At 43.7% G+C, this 16,451-nt stretch overlaps 1 protein-coding gene across 7 annotated transcripts in view; it reads left to right on the top strand.

Moving 5' to 3' along the window:
- RPA1 (replication protein A1) overlaps nucleotides 1–14,943 on the top strand; it is a 52,227-nt gene extending 37,284 nt beyond the window's left edge. For 5 of the 7 annotated variants that reach the window (XM_036341009.1, XM_036341010.1, XM_036341015.1 and 2 more), the window contains 9 exons: nucleotides 748–816; nucleotides 954–1,146; nucleotides 1,290–1,429; nucleotides 1,788–1,936; nucleotides 4,159–4,291; nucleotides 6,719–6,895; nucleotides 10,146–10,253; nucleotides 12,392–12,478; nucleotides 13,993–14,943. In XM_036341009.1, coding sequence (XP_036196902.1) covers nucleotides 748–816; nucleotides 954–1,146; nucleotides 1,290–1,429; nucleotides 1,788–1,936; nucleotides 4,159–4,291; nucleotides 6,719–6,895; nucleotides 10,146–10,253; nucleotides 12,392–12,478; nucleotides 13,993–14,097 — 1,161 coding nt within the window. In that variant the 3' untranslated portion in view covers nucleotides 14,098–14,943. Of the gene's footprint in view, nucleotides 1–747; nucleotides 817–953; nucleotides 1,147–1,289; nucleotides 1,430–1,787; nucleotides 1,937–4,158; nucleotides 4,292–6,718; nucleotides 6,896–7,308; nucleotides 8,150–10,145; nucleotides 10,254–12,391; nucleotides 12,479–13,992 lie in introns of those variants that run through there. The other 2 variants (XM_036341011.1, XM_036341013.1) reach the window with 2 other exon arrangements.
- Nucleotides 14,944–16,451: the final 1,508 nt, after the last annotated feature.

Here is a 16,451-nt window from a genome sequence, read left to right on the forward strand (position 1 = left end):
CCTGCAACCAAGTTACGTGCCCTTGACTGAAATTGAACCCGTGACCTTTTGGTCCACAGGCTGATGCTCTGTCCACTGAGCTACACTGACTAGGGATGAAGCATTCTTTTCAAACAGATTTCCTATTTGTTAAAGCCTCTAAGAGCAGATAAAAAATAGGTAGGTAGTTTTTGTTTTTGGAAGATGGGATGACACCCCAAACTTCCTTACTGACTGTGATGTCTGAATCAATATCAGAACTTAATTTTTTATCAAATTATTGGCCTATTCTGTCAGTTGGCAAAAGTTCCCAGTCACTTAAGTTTATTTTATCCATCTGTAGCATTTGGACTGATGCAAAGCAAAAGTGAAAATCAAATCACGAGCAACTTGAAAAACATGTTTTACTGTAACGTTTTTGGCAGTGACTCCTGCATGTGGACTCATTCCTTGCTTCATGCGAATGCGAGGGAAGCTGGTGAGTCACCGTGGCTCAGCTGGCCTCGCGTGGGCTGCGGCGTGTCACTCCGTGTTCAGAGTTGTTTTATTTTTGTTGTCAGAATATCCAACTCACCATTGGGTTAGTGGTTGTTGTTTTTATTTCCTTTTTTTAGGTTCTAACTCGAGGTTGATAAAGTGTGACGACAGTGTCGGCTGGCTCAGCTTACATTGTTTCATGGGTTAATAACTTGAATATGTGACCATAGGACGTGTGTTTCCTTAAACTTGATGATCACCACAGTCCTAACCTCTTGTGTGCGTCCACAGGGTGAAATCAGAGCTACTGCTTTCAACGAGCAAGTGGACAAGTTCTTTCCCCTCCTCGACGTGAACAAGGTATGTAGTGCTGAGTCCAGAGCTGAAATAGTCGAGGATAAGGGATCTCCCATCCCTTAGAGAGCTGTGTGGCGGTAAAGGGTCTTTACGTCTGACTTGATGGACTGTCCCACGTTCTGTGGCTTGCACTCTTGCAGGTCTATTATTTCACTAAAGGCACTCTGAAGATTGCCAACAAACAGTTCTCAGCAGTTAAAAACGACTATGAGATGACCTTCAATAATGAGACTTCTGTCATGCCCTGCGAGGACGGTCATAATTTACCTACAGTTCAGTTTGATTTCACAAAGATCGATGACCTGGAGAGCAAACCCAAGGACTCCCTTATCGGTAAGCCTGTGTCTGAGCGCAGAGAGAGGGGTCATTATCACATAGGGGAGGCGGGAGGCTTACCTGCTTGCGTGTCACCCTTTGGTCCTGCTGTCATGGGAGTGTGGAGCATCTCCAGCTAAAACACTGTGCCTGTGTTTTAGACATAATTGGGATCTGCAAGAGCTATGAAGATGCCATTAAAATCACAGTGAAGTCTAACAACCGAGAAGTTTCTAAGAGAAATATCTATTTGATGGACATGTCAGGGAAAGTGGTGTCTGCTACTCTGTGGGGAGAAGATGTAAGTACTCGTGTTCAGCAGCCAGAGCACGTGCAGAAGGGGGTGACTTGTCCTGGAGACCTTCCTAATGAAGGATCGGGCTGTGCACGGACTGTAGGAAATCCTTCATTTGATTTACTTCTGTGAGATTGGAATGGTTTAGGTTTTATATAGTGAAATGCTATTTCTTCTACATTAGCTTTGATGCATCTCTAAGCAGATTCTTGTGTGTGACGTTCCCTTGTATAGATTCCATGTACCATTTATTGCATTCACTCTGCTGTTGACTGTTATCCTTGTTTTCTATAAAAATGTTCTGTGTGTTCTTCCTGCCAGTGACAGCTGTTTGTGTCTGTTTGGGATTTTTGTTGTGATGCAGGCTGATAAGTTTGATGGTTCTAGACAACCCGTGATGGCTATCAAAGGAGCCAGAGTCTCTGATTTTGGTGGACGGAGCCTCTCTGTACTGTCTTCAAGCACAATCATTTTGAATCCTGACATCCCAGAGGCCTATAAGCTTCGTGGATGGTAAGTGCTATGGGGCCAAACAAGGGGACTGTTTGAGCCTGAGCTTTGAGAAGAGCTGGTTCTTTTGGTTCTTACGGTCAGCGTGTGAGCTGCCCGCCTGCCAGAGGACTTGGTTACTGAGTGGAGCAGTGCCTATATTTCTTGGTGGCATTACACCTTCTGAGAGGATGGCTTTCAAGCCCTTAAACTGACAAACCTATAATCCCATGACAAACCTGGAGAGTTGGAGCAGGAGGCAATTAGAATGGAAGTGCTGCATGCCAACCCCAATCCTGCCAAAGCAGGATGAGGCCAGCTTCAGCAGCTGCGGGCTGAAGGCATCTCTCTCTCCTGGGTTTAAAGCCCTGGGCTACTATGTGGGGGGAGAAAGTGCTTTCTTGTTCGGTCCAGTCTTTGGTGCCGACGGCATCTTCTAGTGTATATTCACTGGACTCTGATAAAGTGCCCGTGAGAACAGTGGGCTTTTGTTGGCATGTTATTGTTATTCCCAAAGCACACAAGGGATGAGGGGAGCCTATTAAAATCTCCTTGCTGTATCTAGCTTTTTAGGGTGTTAAAACTCTGCCTCAGAAGAGCACTTCACACTGAAACATGCTATGCAGGAATTGATGTGGTCAGGGAGAACCCGTTAGCTTGAGCTTAAATAATTTGTATGGCTGTAGTCATGGGGAGGGGGTCGGTCTCCAGCTGTGTTAGTGCTTCAAGGACTAAAGAATTAGCTCACATTGCATACTCCCTGCTTTTGTTTGGAGTCTAATGCAGTAGTACTAGCATTTGAATAGTTTCATGAAACATCAACTGGAGTGTTCATGTCACATAAGCCAGCCTCATGAGTGTGGGCCACATGTGTCTGTATTTAACTATTCTGGTAGCTGGCGTTGTATTCTAAGACAGGGGCCTGTTGGTAGTCTGACCAGAAATAACCACTGCTTAGATCCTTATTGCTTTATTTATTTATTTATTTATTTATTTTCAGGCTCTGGGGCTTGACCCCAGGTTAATGGCATACTCACATTAAGGTCTTTATATTTTACTTGTCAATAACCATCATCCCGGTCAGCATAAAAAGACATGCCTGTCTCCAAAATAAAATCACTGGACATTGATCTAAGAGGTTCAGTGCACACAATCCAACTCGGCAAGGATTGGAGATGTTTAGATCTCGGTTATAACAATGTGTAATTTTTATTGTAAGAAGGGCTGCCTCTCTCCTTGCTCTGTTGACTCCTGATGAGCTGTCTTTGATGGCAAGTGTCTCCTTGGAGTTTTTGAAATCGTAAACTTGTGTAGCTAGTCGTGGCAAACAGATTTATGGGCCTTGCTGTGCCTCTGTGACGGATTTAGGCGCTTACCTCACAGAATGAGAAGGCAGTTGTCTGCGGCTTCGGGCAGCGGCCATGGCAGTAGATGGTCTCTTTCTAAGGAGTGTGCTCTGGATGTGGCTGGTCCTGACCCTCCCTTTGGATGCCAGTGGCATGCTTTTAATCTCGGGGTCATGCTTCCCTGCCACAAACATGTGTCTGAGCCATTTTCTCCCTGGTCCCCTTCCCTTCATCTTGGCTGATTGATAATCGATCAAGAAGTAGAATCAATTTTAATAATAATTCAGTGCCAATTAATTATAACTTTAATATTGGCATAAGTAAAAATCTCACTAAGAAAGTCAGTCTATAAGAAAACATCATACCTTCCGATCAGTTGCTTTGGGTTATATAATCTTTTGGACTCTGTATCAGGTTTAAAAGCTCTTTCCCCATGGGAACATTTTTTTGCTACCGTTGCAGTATGTTGGCTGTCACTTTCTGTACTGATACATTTCAATGATGGTAAAAATGTAGCTGCGGATGGAGAATGAGCATCAGTAGCCCAAAGAACTATACCAGAGCTGTACGTTATTGCCTTTCTGTTGCTGATTTTCCGGGTTACTGTTTCTTTGGCCTCGGGCCCTGGGGCCAATGTTGATAGGAAGGCTAATTTAAGAAAAGCTTCTGTGGTACTTTGGCACTGTCTGTCTTGACCACTGGGGGGCATCAAAGCAATTGAGATAAAAAGAGGTCATTCCTTTCTTCAGTAGGCTACAGATACAACGAGGAAGACATGCATTGCAGCCCACGTGACCGTGACCTGTGAAAGTCGGGTGGGGGTGGATAGCCTGTATTTGGCATAAAGAAATGACTGGCATATTCAATAAGCACATAGTCTGCCATTTGTTTGTTTCTCAGGTTTGACTCGGAAGGACAAGCCTTAGATGGTGTTTCCATCTCAGATCTAAAGGGTGGAGGATCAGCAGGAAGCAACACCAACTGGAAAACTTTGTATGAGGTGAAATCGGAGAACCTGGGCCACGGCGACAAGGTACCCTGCGTTCCTAACTTTCTTCACAAAAGCACATGCAGTGTGCAGAGGGAAGCGTTTTCAAATCTGATTTCTGGTACCAGCTGTCAGACATTAATCTGGCTGGGGCTCCGGCCAGAGCGTGACCTGATGGTTGGGAATCACTGCCAGGGAGCAGTAGCCGTGCTTCCTCAAGGAATAGTTGTATCCCTCAGGCCCTGGAGGCAGAAAATGTTAAGAACTCTGACTTAGTTGTTTGATTCTTAGAGGGATCTGAACAAAGTGGTCATAACCACAGTATTACGCTGTAAACTGCCTTCCGCTCCATATTTCTTTTCCGTGACTGTTCCTGCAGATGGACATGCCCATATGCCAAGAGAGGTTTTGAGGTTCTGTATCCACCTCCATGGAGCATCGGTCGGGCCCAGTGACAGACGTCAGGCACTTCGCCTGTTCTTTCACTGGCTGTAGAGTATGAACCCCTCCTGGGCTGAGAGTCGCCAGTGTCTGACAAGAATTGGCTCTAGCATTTGCCTTTAGATGCAGCTTCCCTTTCAGTGTTTGTAGAGAATGACCCTCTCCCATCTTGATCTAAACCTGTATTCTGTCCACAGTTTAATATTAAATTATCTCTCCATTATGCTTCCCCAAAACAGCAATTCCTGCTTTATTGTCTCCATATTATACAATATGGTTTTCACTCCTTACTGTCTCATTTTGCTGTATTCCCTTACCCATCGTTGTCATCAGCTGCAACTTACAATGCACTGTTGTTACACTGCACCTTGAGAGCTAAGCATTAGACAGATCTGTTTGTCTGTTTGGGTTCCCATCATCCAGTTTCTCTCTAAGATCGAAAGATAGACAGTCTGTAATAAGAAATCAGACCTAGAGAGTCCCTGTTTGTACACAGACTTTCAATGATGCTTTGAATCTGGACCTTACCTGGAAATACAGAAAATCTCGCCCAGCCAGAGTGGCTCAGTTGGTTAGGCGTCATCCAGTGCACCAGAAGGTCACGGTTCAGTTCCTGGTCAGGGCACATACCTGGGTTGCAGGTTTGATCCCCAGTTGGGGAGTATGCATAGGGCAGCCAACGGTGTTTCTCACATCAACGTGTCTCTCTCTCTTTCTCTCTCTCGCTTTCTCTCCCCCTTCCTCTCTCTAAGTGTCCTCAGATGAGGATTTAAAAAAAATTTAGAAATACAGACAAACTCTAGGCATTCTCCTAGGAGACATTACTTTCCTCTTGAGCTTTCTAGAGTGAGGACTCATCCAAGCCCTTTAAACATCCACATGATTGTTTTGGTCTGAAACATTGGAAAGCCCCAGAATTGCGGACTTGGCTCTGAACTCAGAGTATACCCAGAGGGACCTGTTCACCCCCCATAAAGGATCCATCCCATATCCTTTCAATGAGAGTTAAAAAGCAAAACAAAGAGCGACAACATAAAGCCCCGCACGTGACTTAGTCCTCACCACGTTTACTTATCAGTGATTTCCCCATTTTGAATGCCCTTGCTCAGTTATTGTTGGATTCTACTGAATCTGATGACAGACTGGGGCTTGTCAGCCAGCCCACAGGCCACATCCAGCCTGCTGTCTGGTGTTAATAACGTTTTGCTGGCACACAGCCACATGTTTTGTTTACATATTGTCTGTGGATGCTTTGCCCACAATAACAGACTATGACCGAATGGCTTGTGAAGCCTGAAATATTTACTGTGTGGCTTTTTACAGAAAAAAAGTTTGCTGACCCCTAGCCTAGAAAAGATAAAGGTGACTCTGAGCCCTAGAATTCACTGCTGTTGTGTTTTCTTTTTTTGTTTGTTTGTTTAAATATATGTTTTTATTGATTTCAGAGAGGGAGAGATAGAAACATCAGTGATGAGAGAGAATCATTGATTGGCTGCCTCCTTCACCCTCTTTCTGGGGATGGAGCCCGCAACCCAGGCACGTGCCCTTGACCGGAATCGAGCCTTGACCCCTCAGTCTGCAGGTCGACGCTCTATCCACTGCGCCAAACCAGCTAGGGTGTCTGCTGTTGTTTTTAATGTGGGGGGATGGTTGGACGTAGGTGTATTAGGTTTACTGCCTTACTCAGTATTTCCTAGTCTGTTACTTCAGAGGTCAGAGGAGCAGGAAAGTTAGTCTTTTGTGTCTTGAAGTCTTTATCTTTCATATACTCTATTTCCGTTTTACTTAATTAGTTTAACTTATAATTAGCTCTTTTATTGTTAAGGAATCATATGCATGGTTTATTACCTTTCTATGGATTTTGTGGTTAGCACAAGTGATTTGTAAAGCTACACAATGCCTTACTCCCTGCAGTCACATTGTGATAAAAACACTTGCACTTCTGGGTAAGGGCCCGCCTTGGGCTGCCCCTAAGTCCAGTCCTGAGTTAGGCCTGGTTGCTCAGTGTCTCGTGTCGCTCTTCTCTTGAAGGCAGACTATTTTAGCGCTGTGGCGACGGTGGTGTATCTTCGCAAAGAGAACTCTATGTATCAGGCCTGCCCAAGTCAGGACTGCAATAAGAAAGTGATCGATCAACAGAACGGATTATACCGCTGCGAGAAGTGTGACCGTGAATTTCCCAATTTCAAGTACCGCATGATCCTGTCGGTAAGTAGAATGGGTAGATGCGAACCACTGTGGTATTTGAGTCTCTACCGAAGGCCAGGCACTGTAGAAACAGCAAAAACGATCGCTCGTGGTAGGAAGCCTGCAGATGAGTAAGTGCTGACGAGCTTATTGTTCCATAAATACAAAAGCCAGGGCCTTGCCATTGAGCAGCAGTCCGTCTGCTCCCAATGAAGCATTTTTTCCTACCAGAAAGTTGCGTTGAGCTCCCCAGCTGATTTCAGTCTGCTGCGCATGTAGTGCAATTACAGCATGGGTGGCACTTGCCCGCTAACTGTTACGAAGATAAATTAATTTGCAGTGGCATTTCTGGAGAGCAGTAATTATACTTATGCAGCCGGTGCCTATATTTAGTTATTTTTCTTGTGGATAATCTCTTCCTCTTGCCTCAGTAGAGCTGACTTCAGAGGAATGTGACTGCATGCTGATGTGGGATTGTGGCTTCTTTGCATTGTCAGAACTTCTATGAAGGTTTTAACAACCTTTAAAACAAAGGGTGTGTGTTTTCTTAAAAGTTATACTAAGTGATGATAAAGGTACACAAAAAAAACAGGCACTCGTTTTTCTAGAGGATGATTTGGTGGTAATGTATCGGAAGCCTTAAAAATATTTATGTTTTCTGATATAGTAAGCACTGAAGGGAATTTCTTCTAGAGAAATAATTGGAGATCTTACATTTCTATAAAGTTGTCTATTGCCCTGTTACTTGTTTTGAAAACTTGGATACAATTTAAATGTCCTTCATAGTCTACTGGTTAATTCCTTTATTGAATATCTGTAGAGCGGAATACCATGAAGACATTAGAATATGCTGTTTGATAGTTTCCACAGTTAAAATATTTGAAAAGCAATGCTAACGAAGACTATTACATGACATAAATAGCCCTGGCTGGTTTGTTCAGTGGTTAGAGTGGGTCACAGGTTTGATTCCGGTCAAGAACACGTACCTGGGTTATGGGTTTGATCCCCAGCCCCGGTTTGGTGGTTGAGGGAGGCTACTGGTCAATGTGTCCCTCACATTGATATTTCTCTCTCGCTCGCTCCCTCCCACCACTCTAAAAAAAAAAAAAAAATCAATGGGGAAAAAACAATATCCTCTGGTGAGGATTAACAAAAAAATACATAAATAAATGTTCAGGCTTTATTACTTAAAAATGGCAAATTTTAAATGGTATGTTTTATAGTCTTGAGTTATGTAAACCAAGTACGGGTGCAAATACCAGACTCTGAATAATGCTTATTTTGATTGATTTTTCTTTTTTTTTTATAATATATTTTTATTGATTTCAAAGAGGAAGGGAGAGGGAGAGAGAGGTAGAAACATCAACGATGAGAGAGAATGATTGATCGGCTGCCTCCTTCATGCCCGCTACTGGAATCGAGCCCACAATCTGGGCTTGTGCCCTTGACTGGAATCAGACCCGGGACCCTTCAGTCCACAAACTGACACTCTATCCACTAAGCCAAACCAGCTAGAGCTGGCTAATTTTTTGCATTCTCCCCCCCCCCCCCCCCCCCCGCAGAGAATACTCTTATAATAGGAATTTTTTTAAAAAAATCTTTTTAGATAAAAAATAAGGCATCCCAGCCCTGGCCATTGTGGCTCAGTTGGTTGAACATCGACCTGTACATCCAAAGGTCATCAGTTCGATACCCGGTCAGGGCACATCCCCAGGTTGTGGGTTCAATCACCGGTCGGGGTTGGGGTGCATACAGGAAGCAAACGATCGATGTTTCTTTCTTCCCTTCTCCCTTCTCCTCTCTCTAAAAAAAAAAATTAGTAAAAATATATTTTAAAAAAAGTAAGGCATTCCATCATCCTTTCAATATTCTAATTGCCCCTTAAAATGTTAATTCAGGAGGAAAGTTATATATTTAAAATTCTTATATTCTTTAAACTACATACTTCAGTTGAACTGAAGTGAAGGAAATTGTTTCATGTAGTTTATTTCATTAGTCTTTCTGTTAGATGCTCCTTCTAAGTGGAGTCTCTGGCATCTGGTTTCACGTGACGCGTACACCTGTGTCTGTTGTTGATGTTCTCACCCTGGAAAGTGGGTGCCCTTTGCCTCTAGGAGGATAGCATGGGTTGAACTGTAGGTGTGAGCCCCAGTATGTGATATGCCCTTACATTTCTGAATGTTTTATCTTCTTGTTTCCTTATTTTTCATCATAACTTTATATATTAGCCCATGTATGTGCAAAGTGAATATGTGAAATCATCAAAATGATAACCTTTATAAAAAAATTTTGGGCCTAATTTTTGTTTCTTTTTAAAATTTTATTTATTGAGTTGAGAGAGAGGGAGGCATTGATTTGTTGTTCCACTTAATTACCCATTCATTGGTTGATTCTGACCTGGGATCAAACCCGCAACCTTGGCGTATTTGGACCACTCTCTGAGCTACCCAGCAGGGCCCTCTTATTTCTACTAAGCGTTTTACTTACTTTTCCCTTTTAGCAACTGGATTCTTTGTGACCCACTTTCTTCCTTGACTCCCCTATTTAATTTTACACCATGGTCCAACTGGAGACACTTGATTGCTCATTTCAGTTGCTAGGTAAATTTGGTGACTGACCATAGGCTCTTAGCTCAGGCTTTTAAATTGTCTGGGATGCTCAGCAGTGACTGAGCTGCCCCACGGATCTCCTCCTAGTGACTGAAGGTCACACTGTTTAAAATGCGGCGAACCTGCCCTGACTATTGGAAGCTTATTCAAACCTTTAGTCCAGAAGCCATTGCAGCTGGAGGGGAGCTGAGTCCAGTGTGCCTGGATTCTACGTCTGAAGGAGAGTTTGGGTCAGGCTGTATCTGCATTGAGGCCTGAATCCACACATCCATAGCGTATTGTATTTGTGCTGTGATACTTACATTTTTTTTTTTAAATGTTTTTATTGGTTATGGAGAGAGAGGAAGGGAGGGAGAGAGAGAGAAAACATCGATGTAAGAGAGACATCGATTGGTTGCCTCCCAAATGCACCTGGACCGAACCAGTGACCTTTCAGTGCACTGGAGGGTGCTCAACCCGCAGAACCACACTGGCCAGGGCCACACTTACATTTTAAACTCTTTTTGTATGATACTGTTCACATCCTTGGAAAGAATATACATGGTGGTATAGTTTCCCCCCTGGTGATTGTTTTAATGAGTGGAAAAAGTTAATCTCCCATCTGCTGAATGTGTCTCCCTTTTGTGATTTCTTTGCTGAACTAATAGAGTTGTATTTTGTAGGTAAATATTGCCGATTATCAAGAGAATCAGTGGGTCACTTGTTTCCAGGAGTCTGCAGAGGCTATCCTTGGACAAAGCACTGCTTACCTTGGAGAGCTAAAGGAGAAGGTCGGCATGTCTTTTATCATCACTGCAGTAGTTCCTGTGCGGGAAGGTGGCCCTTTAATATCCTGGTGTTTGTTTCTTTTGGGTGTTGTACACAGTTTCTCAGTCTGATGATCATTTGAGGCGCTCATCTGATTTGATCTGTTTTTGTCCGTCTTGGATTTGCTAACAATGGGGTGATGAAGTCACATAGACAAGCGTGCCTCAAAGGAGCGCCGTTTCTCCTGTTACAGTGAGCACACCAGAGTCGGGTGCTTGTGGTCACTTGGCGTGGCAGGTATCTCCTGAAATACACGTGTGCTTTTCAGCATAATGAACACCTTCCTGAAAAGTCAAGTCAAATCCTGGTTTAAAATCACAGATAAAGTACTTGCTGTTTTAGGTCATCAGATGCGATTTTTTTTTTATGTAGTAACTTTCTTTCATACATCAACTTTATTTCACTTTTGTAAATTTGAATTTTTACATTTTAGGTTTATTTAATGCAGGGAACAGATGACTAATTATGTTAAACTTAGGAAAGATATTTGCTCAAAACGTGTAAAAAAAAACCAGTAAGACTATTTTCTGGGTCACAAATTGGCATCTATCTCTTGATTCCGCCTCCCCACCATTTCCACGAAGTCAGTTAGAATACTTGGAAAAGCATAAGAAAAAGGGATTTGACATTTGTTTGGTGTGTTTTTCGTACTCTCTTCTGTGCCTCTGCCCCCACATTTTTTTGAAATTTTGTCTCTGAGGTCCCTGGAAGTAATCCCAACAAGCCCTTTTATAGAAATAACTGGAGTTGACTTTAAAGTATGATGGTCTCTTTTATCTGTTTTGCCTGGTCCTCTATTTTCATATCAGATTTTAAGGCTCCAAGCAGCCTTTCAGGGCTTTTTATGAGCTTATTTCATTTGACTGTTTTTACTGCTGGTGAATGAGGACATAGAGAAACTCTTCCCTCAGGAACCGGGATATTCCTGGAGCATGCGCTCCATGCTTTCCCTGATCATGAAAGAATAATGGCCTCTGGTATAATTTTCTGAAGATGTAACACACTGTTTTAGTTACAAATCTGAAAGCCCAGAGGATTGTTGTGTGTGTGAAGTAACCTTTACACCAGAGTTTACGAAACAAAGCCATTTTCATGTTCCATGTGGCTTGCAAAGATAACACTTAGCTGATCTGAACTATTAATTTTATGTAGTTTCTAGAGGCCCGATGCACGAAATCCATACAGGAGGCTTGGCCCCCGCGGCTCCTCGGCCCCCCGCCCACCACGGAGGCCGGGGGCCCCTGTCACCGCAGCTTAGTCCGGAAGGACATCTGGTCTAATTAGCAGATTATGCTTTTATTGTTATAGATCATAAATTTACTTTATGTATATTTATGTAAAATGCTTTCTCTAGTCCTGCTGTTAACCAGACTTTTTTTTTTTTTTTTTAACAAAGAAGTTTAATCCAATAGTATTTGAGGAGCAAGAGAAAGGGGGAAAGGGCTGCGTTTTCAGGCTTTCCTCAGCCTTGCCCACTTCACTGTCCTCTTCACCTGCTCATCAAATCAGTAGTTGAAAATACAGAGATTGAAATAGTGTGTATGATGACTTGGACCTCTTTCTGAATGTTTGTTTTAATCTCAGTTTATAAGGAAGATGCTGGGCCTCAGATCTATTTCATCACAAACTTTAGAAATGTTTCAATTTATTTATTGTAGTAAAATATACATAAAATTTATCATTTTAACCATTTTTAAGTTGTACAACTTATTAAGTACGTTTGCATTGTTGTACGCCCATCACCACCATCTAGCTCCAGAACTTTTTCACTCCCCAAACGGAAGTTCTGTTCCCATCAAACACTAGTTCCCCTTTCCCACCTGAACCTCCCACCCCCTACCCCTGTCAGCCACCATTCTGTTTTCTGTCTTTATGAAATGGAATACTCTAGATAAAGTATTTTAATTTTAAATACAATTCTACTTAAACAAATTTACATAATGAATTGTGATCTGTAGATTAGTCATTGCTGAGTAATTTCAAACCACTAGGGTGATAATTTTCTCAGAGATGTTTCTTAAAGTCTTTTAAAAACTCTAATAGATATTATCAGATGGTTCAGTAGTGTTCAAGCCTAAAGTTTCCTTATTTCTTTTTGCAGAATGAGCAGGCGTTTGAGGAAATTTTCCAGAATGCCAACTTTCGATCTTTTGTGTTCAAGATCAGAGTCAAACTAGAGACCTACAATGTAAGTAAGGTCACCAGGCTGCAGAAGGGTTAGTGTGGGAACTGCTGTGTGCCCCCCACCCACATGTTACAGTGTTAGTTGTCACTTCATTGCTTGCTGTGTGCCAGACCTAAGCTAAGCACCCTGCGTGTGGCACTCATGGAGTCTTCCCAACACTGAGGTACCATGATCATCCCTGTGGTAAGATGAGGAAGTGGACTTAGAGATTAAGTTCCCTGTCCAGTGTTGGGCATCTAGGGGGGAAAATGCTATATGGCCTTTTCAGTTAAAACCTGGGGCTTTTTGTTGTTATGCTGACCAAGAATGATAATATGTCTAGTGGACTCGTATCTTCCACAAGATTTGGGTTCTGAAGTCGGTATATGAAACAAGGACCACATGTAGTTAAAATTACCTTGAAAATTCCTTTTAATTACCCACGACATCAAATAATTGTATAGTCAGAATAAAACAGCATGTATTAAGCATTTACTTTCCGACAGATACTGTTCTTCACCTTTTCTTTTCCATAGATCATCTCACTAGATCCTGACAGTAACCCTATGTGTAGGAACGATTGTTATCTCCATTTTACCAATGAAACATGTTGCCTGCAGAGAATAAGTAACTTGCCTAAAGTCATATCCTAATGAGTGGCAGAGCTAAGGTTCCAACCCAGGCAGTCCACGTTCAGAGCTTTGCTCTTAACCATGCCTAGAAACATGGCTGTGTTGAGTAATTACTGAGCACGCTAAAGGGTGGGAGCCCTGGAGCTAGACTCTGCCACCTTTGTGGGCATCACCCCATTCTGCCTCTAAAGGGACTGTTCCATTCTAATGGATGGTCCGGGGGGAACTTTGAGAACATCTCTGTTTGTTTCAGGGTTAACACGTTCCATTTTGTTATTAGACTCCATCTTCCTACCTGGTGGTAGTCGTGTTTGTTCTTATGAGCATTAAATGAGACAGGGAGTCGGTGTCTGAGATGTGATGTCTGAGTGAGGAGGGGTCAGGAGGGATTGGAGGGTCATTCAGTGCCTCCCTGGTAAGGACGGGGAAGCTGAGGTGCAGGGAGCTGCCCCTCTGGCAGAGCTGAGATGAGACCTAAGCCAGGTCCCCCTCCTCTGCCACAGGTGCTTTTCGATCACACCACACTCAGCCTTCAGAGCTAGGGTGTGGCTTTAGGCAAGTGACTGGCCTTCTCCGGGTTCTTATCTCCCCTCTATAAAGAAAATACATTGAACTTGGCAAGCCCTCGAAGGTCCATCCCATGTGGATCCAAGGTTTCTGAGTGTTGGGAGCGTGAGGAAAGGATGAAAGGGCCTGTGTTGCGGGGAGGCTTCTTTCCAGCCCCTGAAAGTCTGGACTCGGCTCTCACGATTTTTTCCTTATTGGAATGACTGACCTCTGGATCCAGCCTGTGTCTGTGTTTCCTGCTGCTGGGATCATTGAAACCGTTGAAGCAAAGGGGGCTGTCACCACAGCTCCATGCCATGGGCTTCCCTTTGTTCACAAACTGCTTTTCTCTTCTCAAAGGATGAGTCTCGAATTAAGGCCACTGTGATGGACGTGAAGCCCGTGGACTACAGAGAATACTGCAGAAGGCTGATCATGAACATCAGGAGACATGCAGCCATGTGAGAAGAGCAGTGCTGATTGGGCCGAAGTTTGGAAATAAAGAGTCGAAATGAAATTGATTTCTTCACACCCCCTGTGCGATGATTTCACATTAGCTTCACAGTGGCTAGAGCCTCTTTATGGTGGACTAAGCAATTTCCTCTTTTATGTGCATCTCAAAACCTGTTGGTAGGCAAGGGAAAACACGGTCAGATGGCTGTGATGTAACTGTCAGACCCAGGGGTCGGCTGGCGGGCAGTGTAGTACCAGCCACTCCCTCTTCAGGCTTTTGTCCTTTTTATTGAGACTTCATTATCTTCAAACAGGAATATGTCACATGTAATTGACCCTAATTCTGCAGAAGGTGAAATAAATCGTAGAACTAGAGCTTCTGCTCCTCCAGTGGGGACACCTTCACAGCTGGGAGGTGAGCGCGAGGGGTGGTTGTGTGGAACCTGGGTGTTTAGTAAGCGCGTCTTCCCAGAATTCAGAGGCCCTCCTTGCAGAGGTGCCACATCGTCAATGCCCGGAATGGCGATAGGGTAGAATTATTAATCAAAGACCTATCTCTGTATCTGAAGAATATCCTTCCTTTAGGGCTCAATAGACCAAGTCAGATGGGTCTGATGTTAATCAAAATTGTCTCTTCTGAGGAAGGCTGATAAGCATTGGCTTGCCGTCCCCTGGGGGCATCCAGGCACCTACAAAGCTTTGCTTTCGTTTTCACTTCAGTTAATATTGCATTTCGGAGGGTGAACCCACACCGACGTGTACATATTTCGTGAGTTTGTGTTTCATTTCTTGATTAAAACTGTTAAATAGGTGATATGTTGCCTTGCTTTAATAAACAGTGTATTCTTTGCTTGTGAATCCTACTTTCTCTGAATGCAAAGGGTTCTTGTAACTAGAAAGCAATTAATTAGCCTTCCTAATAAATGCTCACTTGGGGACGACGTTAACTCACTGCAAACTCGAAGATTAGTCCAAGGCGCGGAGATCATTCTTCCTAAGGTTTGCAACCCTGAAATGCATCTTTAAAAGAATGAAAGCACTAAAAACAAAAAGCCGTTGTACCCGAGAATGCCGACGATAAGACACTTTGGGGTTTTATTGATGTTTACACAGCAGTCTAACACCAACCAGGCTTTGAAATGTGTACAGACGGTGAGCTGGTAAGAAAACAGTAATTACGCTACTGGGTTTTTCAGTCAGCAAGAGCATGCTTGCTCTGTGTGTTCCTAATCATACTAATTACCTATCTGGTTGCTGCAGCCCACCGCTTGGCATTTGCTGCACATCTCTCCCCGAGTACCCAGGCAGCACTGCAGTCGGCCCAGAGGTAGGACCTGGGTTTTGATTGGGGCAAGTGCAGCCGGTGGAGGCCCTCTGTGGAGCTTTAGTGGTGCTGTCCGGTCGGTTTCATCCTTAGCTGCCCTCTTAGGAGGAACCAGCGGCTCCAGGCAGGATGGCTCCCGCAGTTCAGAACAGACAGAGGGTCTTTGTCTCAGGCCCGCTAATTGGACACATTCTAGTCTCAGAAGATGGTCACTGAGCTGCACTTGATTCTCTGGCCGAGGCCTCAACAATTCTCGTGGAAGTTCTTTTCTGTCTGACCTGGCTTGTAAAGCGCTGGCTAGAAAATTAAGTCTTGAGCACTCTTCTGGATTGACAAATTGTGGGTTGGAAGTGATAAAGTAGCTTCCATTCCAGTGACCAGTCTTCGATACATACCACACCCAGCATCCCTGCCCCGCCCCCCCCCGCCCCCCACTTCTGTCTACTGGCAGTGTTGCCCTGACATGTCTCAAGAGTGTGCCAGTCACCGTGTGTTCTCAATGACTGTGATGAAACCAGCGTTCCTACATGGGTGTGATGAGAAATCCACCAGGTGGTTCTGGGGTGGTGGGCGGCTCCCTCTGGGGAGGGTGGTTAGCAGGTTTTCCTACCAAAACTCAGATCACTGGTCGAGGAGCATCAGAAATTGGCTCCACTTTAGGCTTTTAAGAGATTGAGGTCCCTGAGGGTTGCCTAAATAGATTCTGGCCCACAGTTCTTAGAATTGTCTTGGATATAGTTTACTCTGAAGGCTGTTCATGTTGTTCTATTTCTCATCTTTCACTTAGAGATCGATGCTTATTTTGCGTACGCCATGACATCAGCGTTAAGCAATTAGGGGGGAAATCTAATCATTTCGCCTTTATTTTAAATGGTTCTTGGATTCCCTCCAGTGTCATTGTGAAGGAGGCAGGAAAAGAAAGTAAAAGGGTAATAATCTGATTTCTGCCCATATTTTTAGTGTTTTATGCTTCCCATTAAAGCCTTGCTAGTCTCTAGTGTGCTGTCCTGACCTTTTGGAACGGCAGGGTCAAAAATTTCCC

The sequence above is a fragment of the Myotis myotis genome, unplaced genomic scaffold (assembly GCF_014108235.1).
Source record: "Myotis myotis isolate mMyoMyo1 unplaced genomic scaffold, mMyoMyo1.p scaffold_m19_p_17, whole genome shotgun sequence".
Taxonomy (NCBI): domain Eukaryota; kingdom Metazoa; phylum Chordata; class Mammalia; order Chiroptera; family Vespertilionidae; genus Myotis; species Myotis myotis.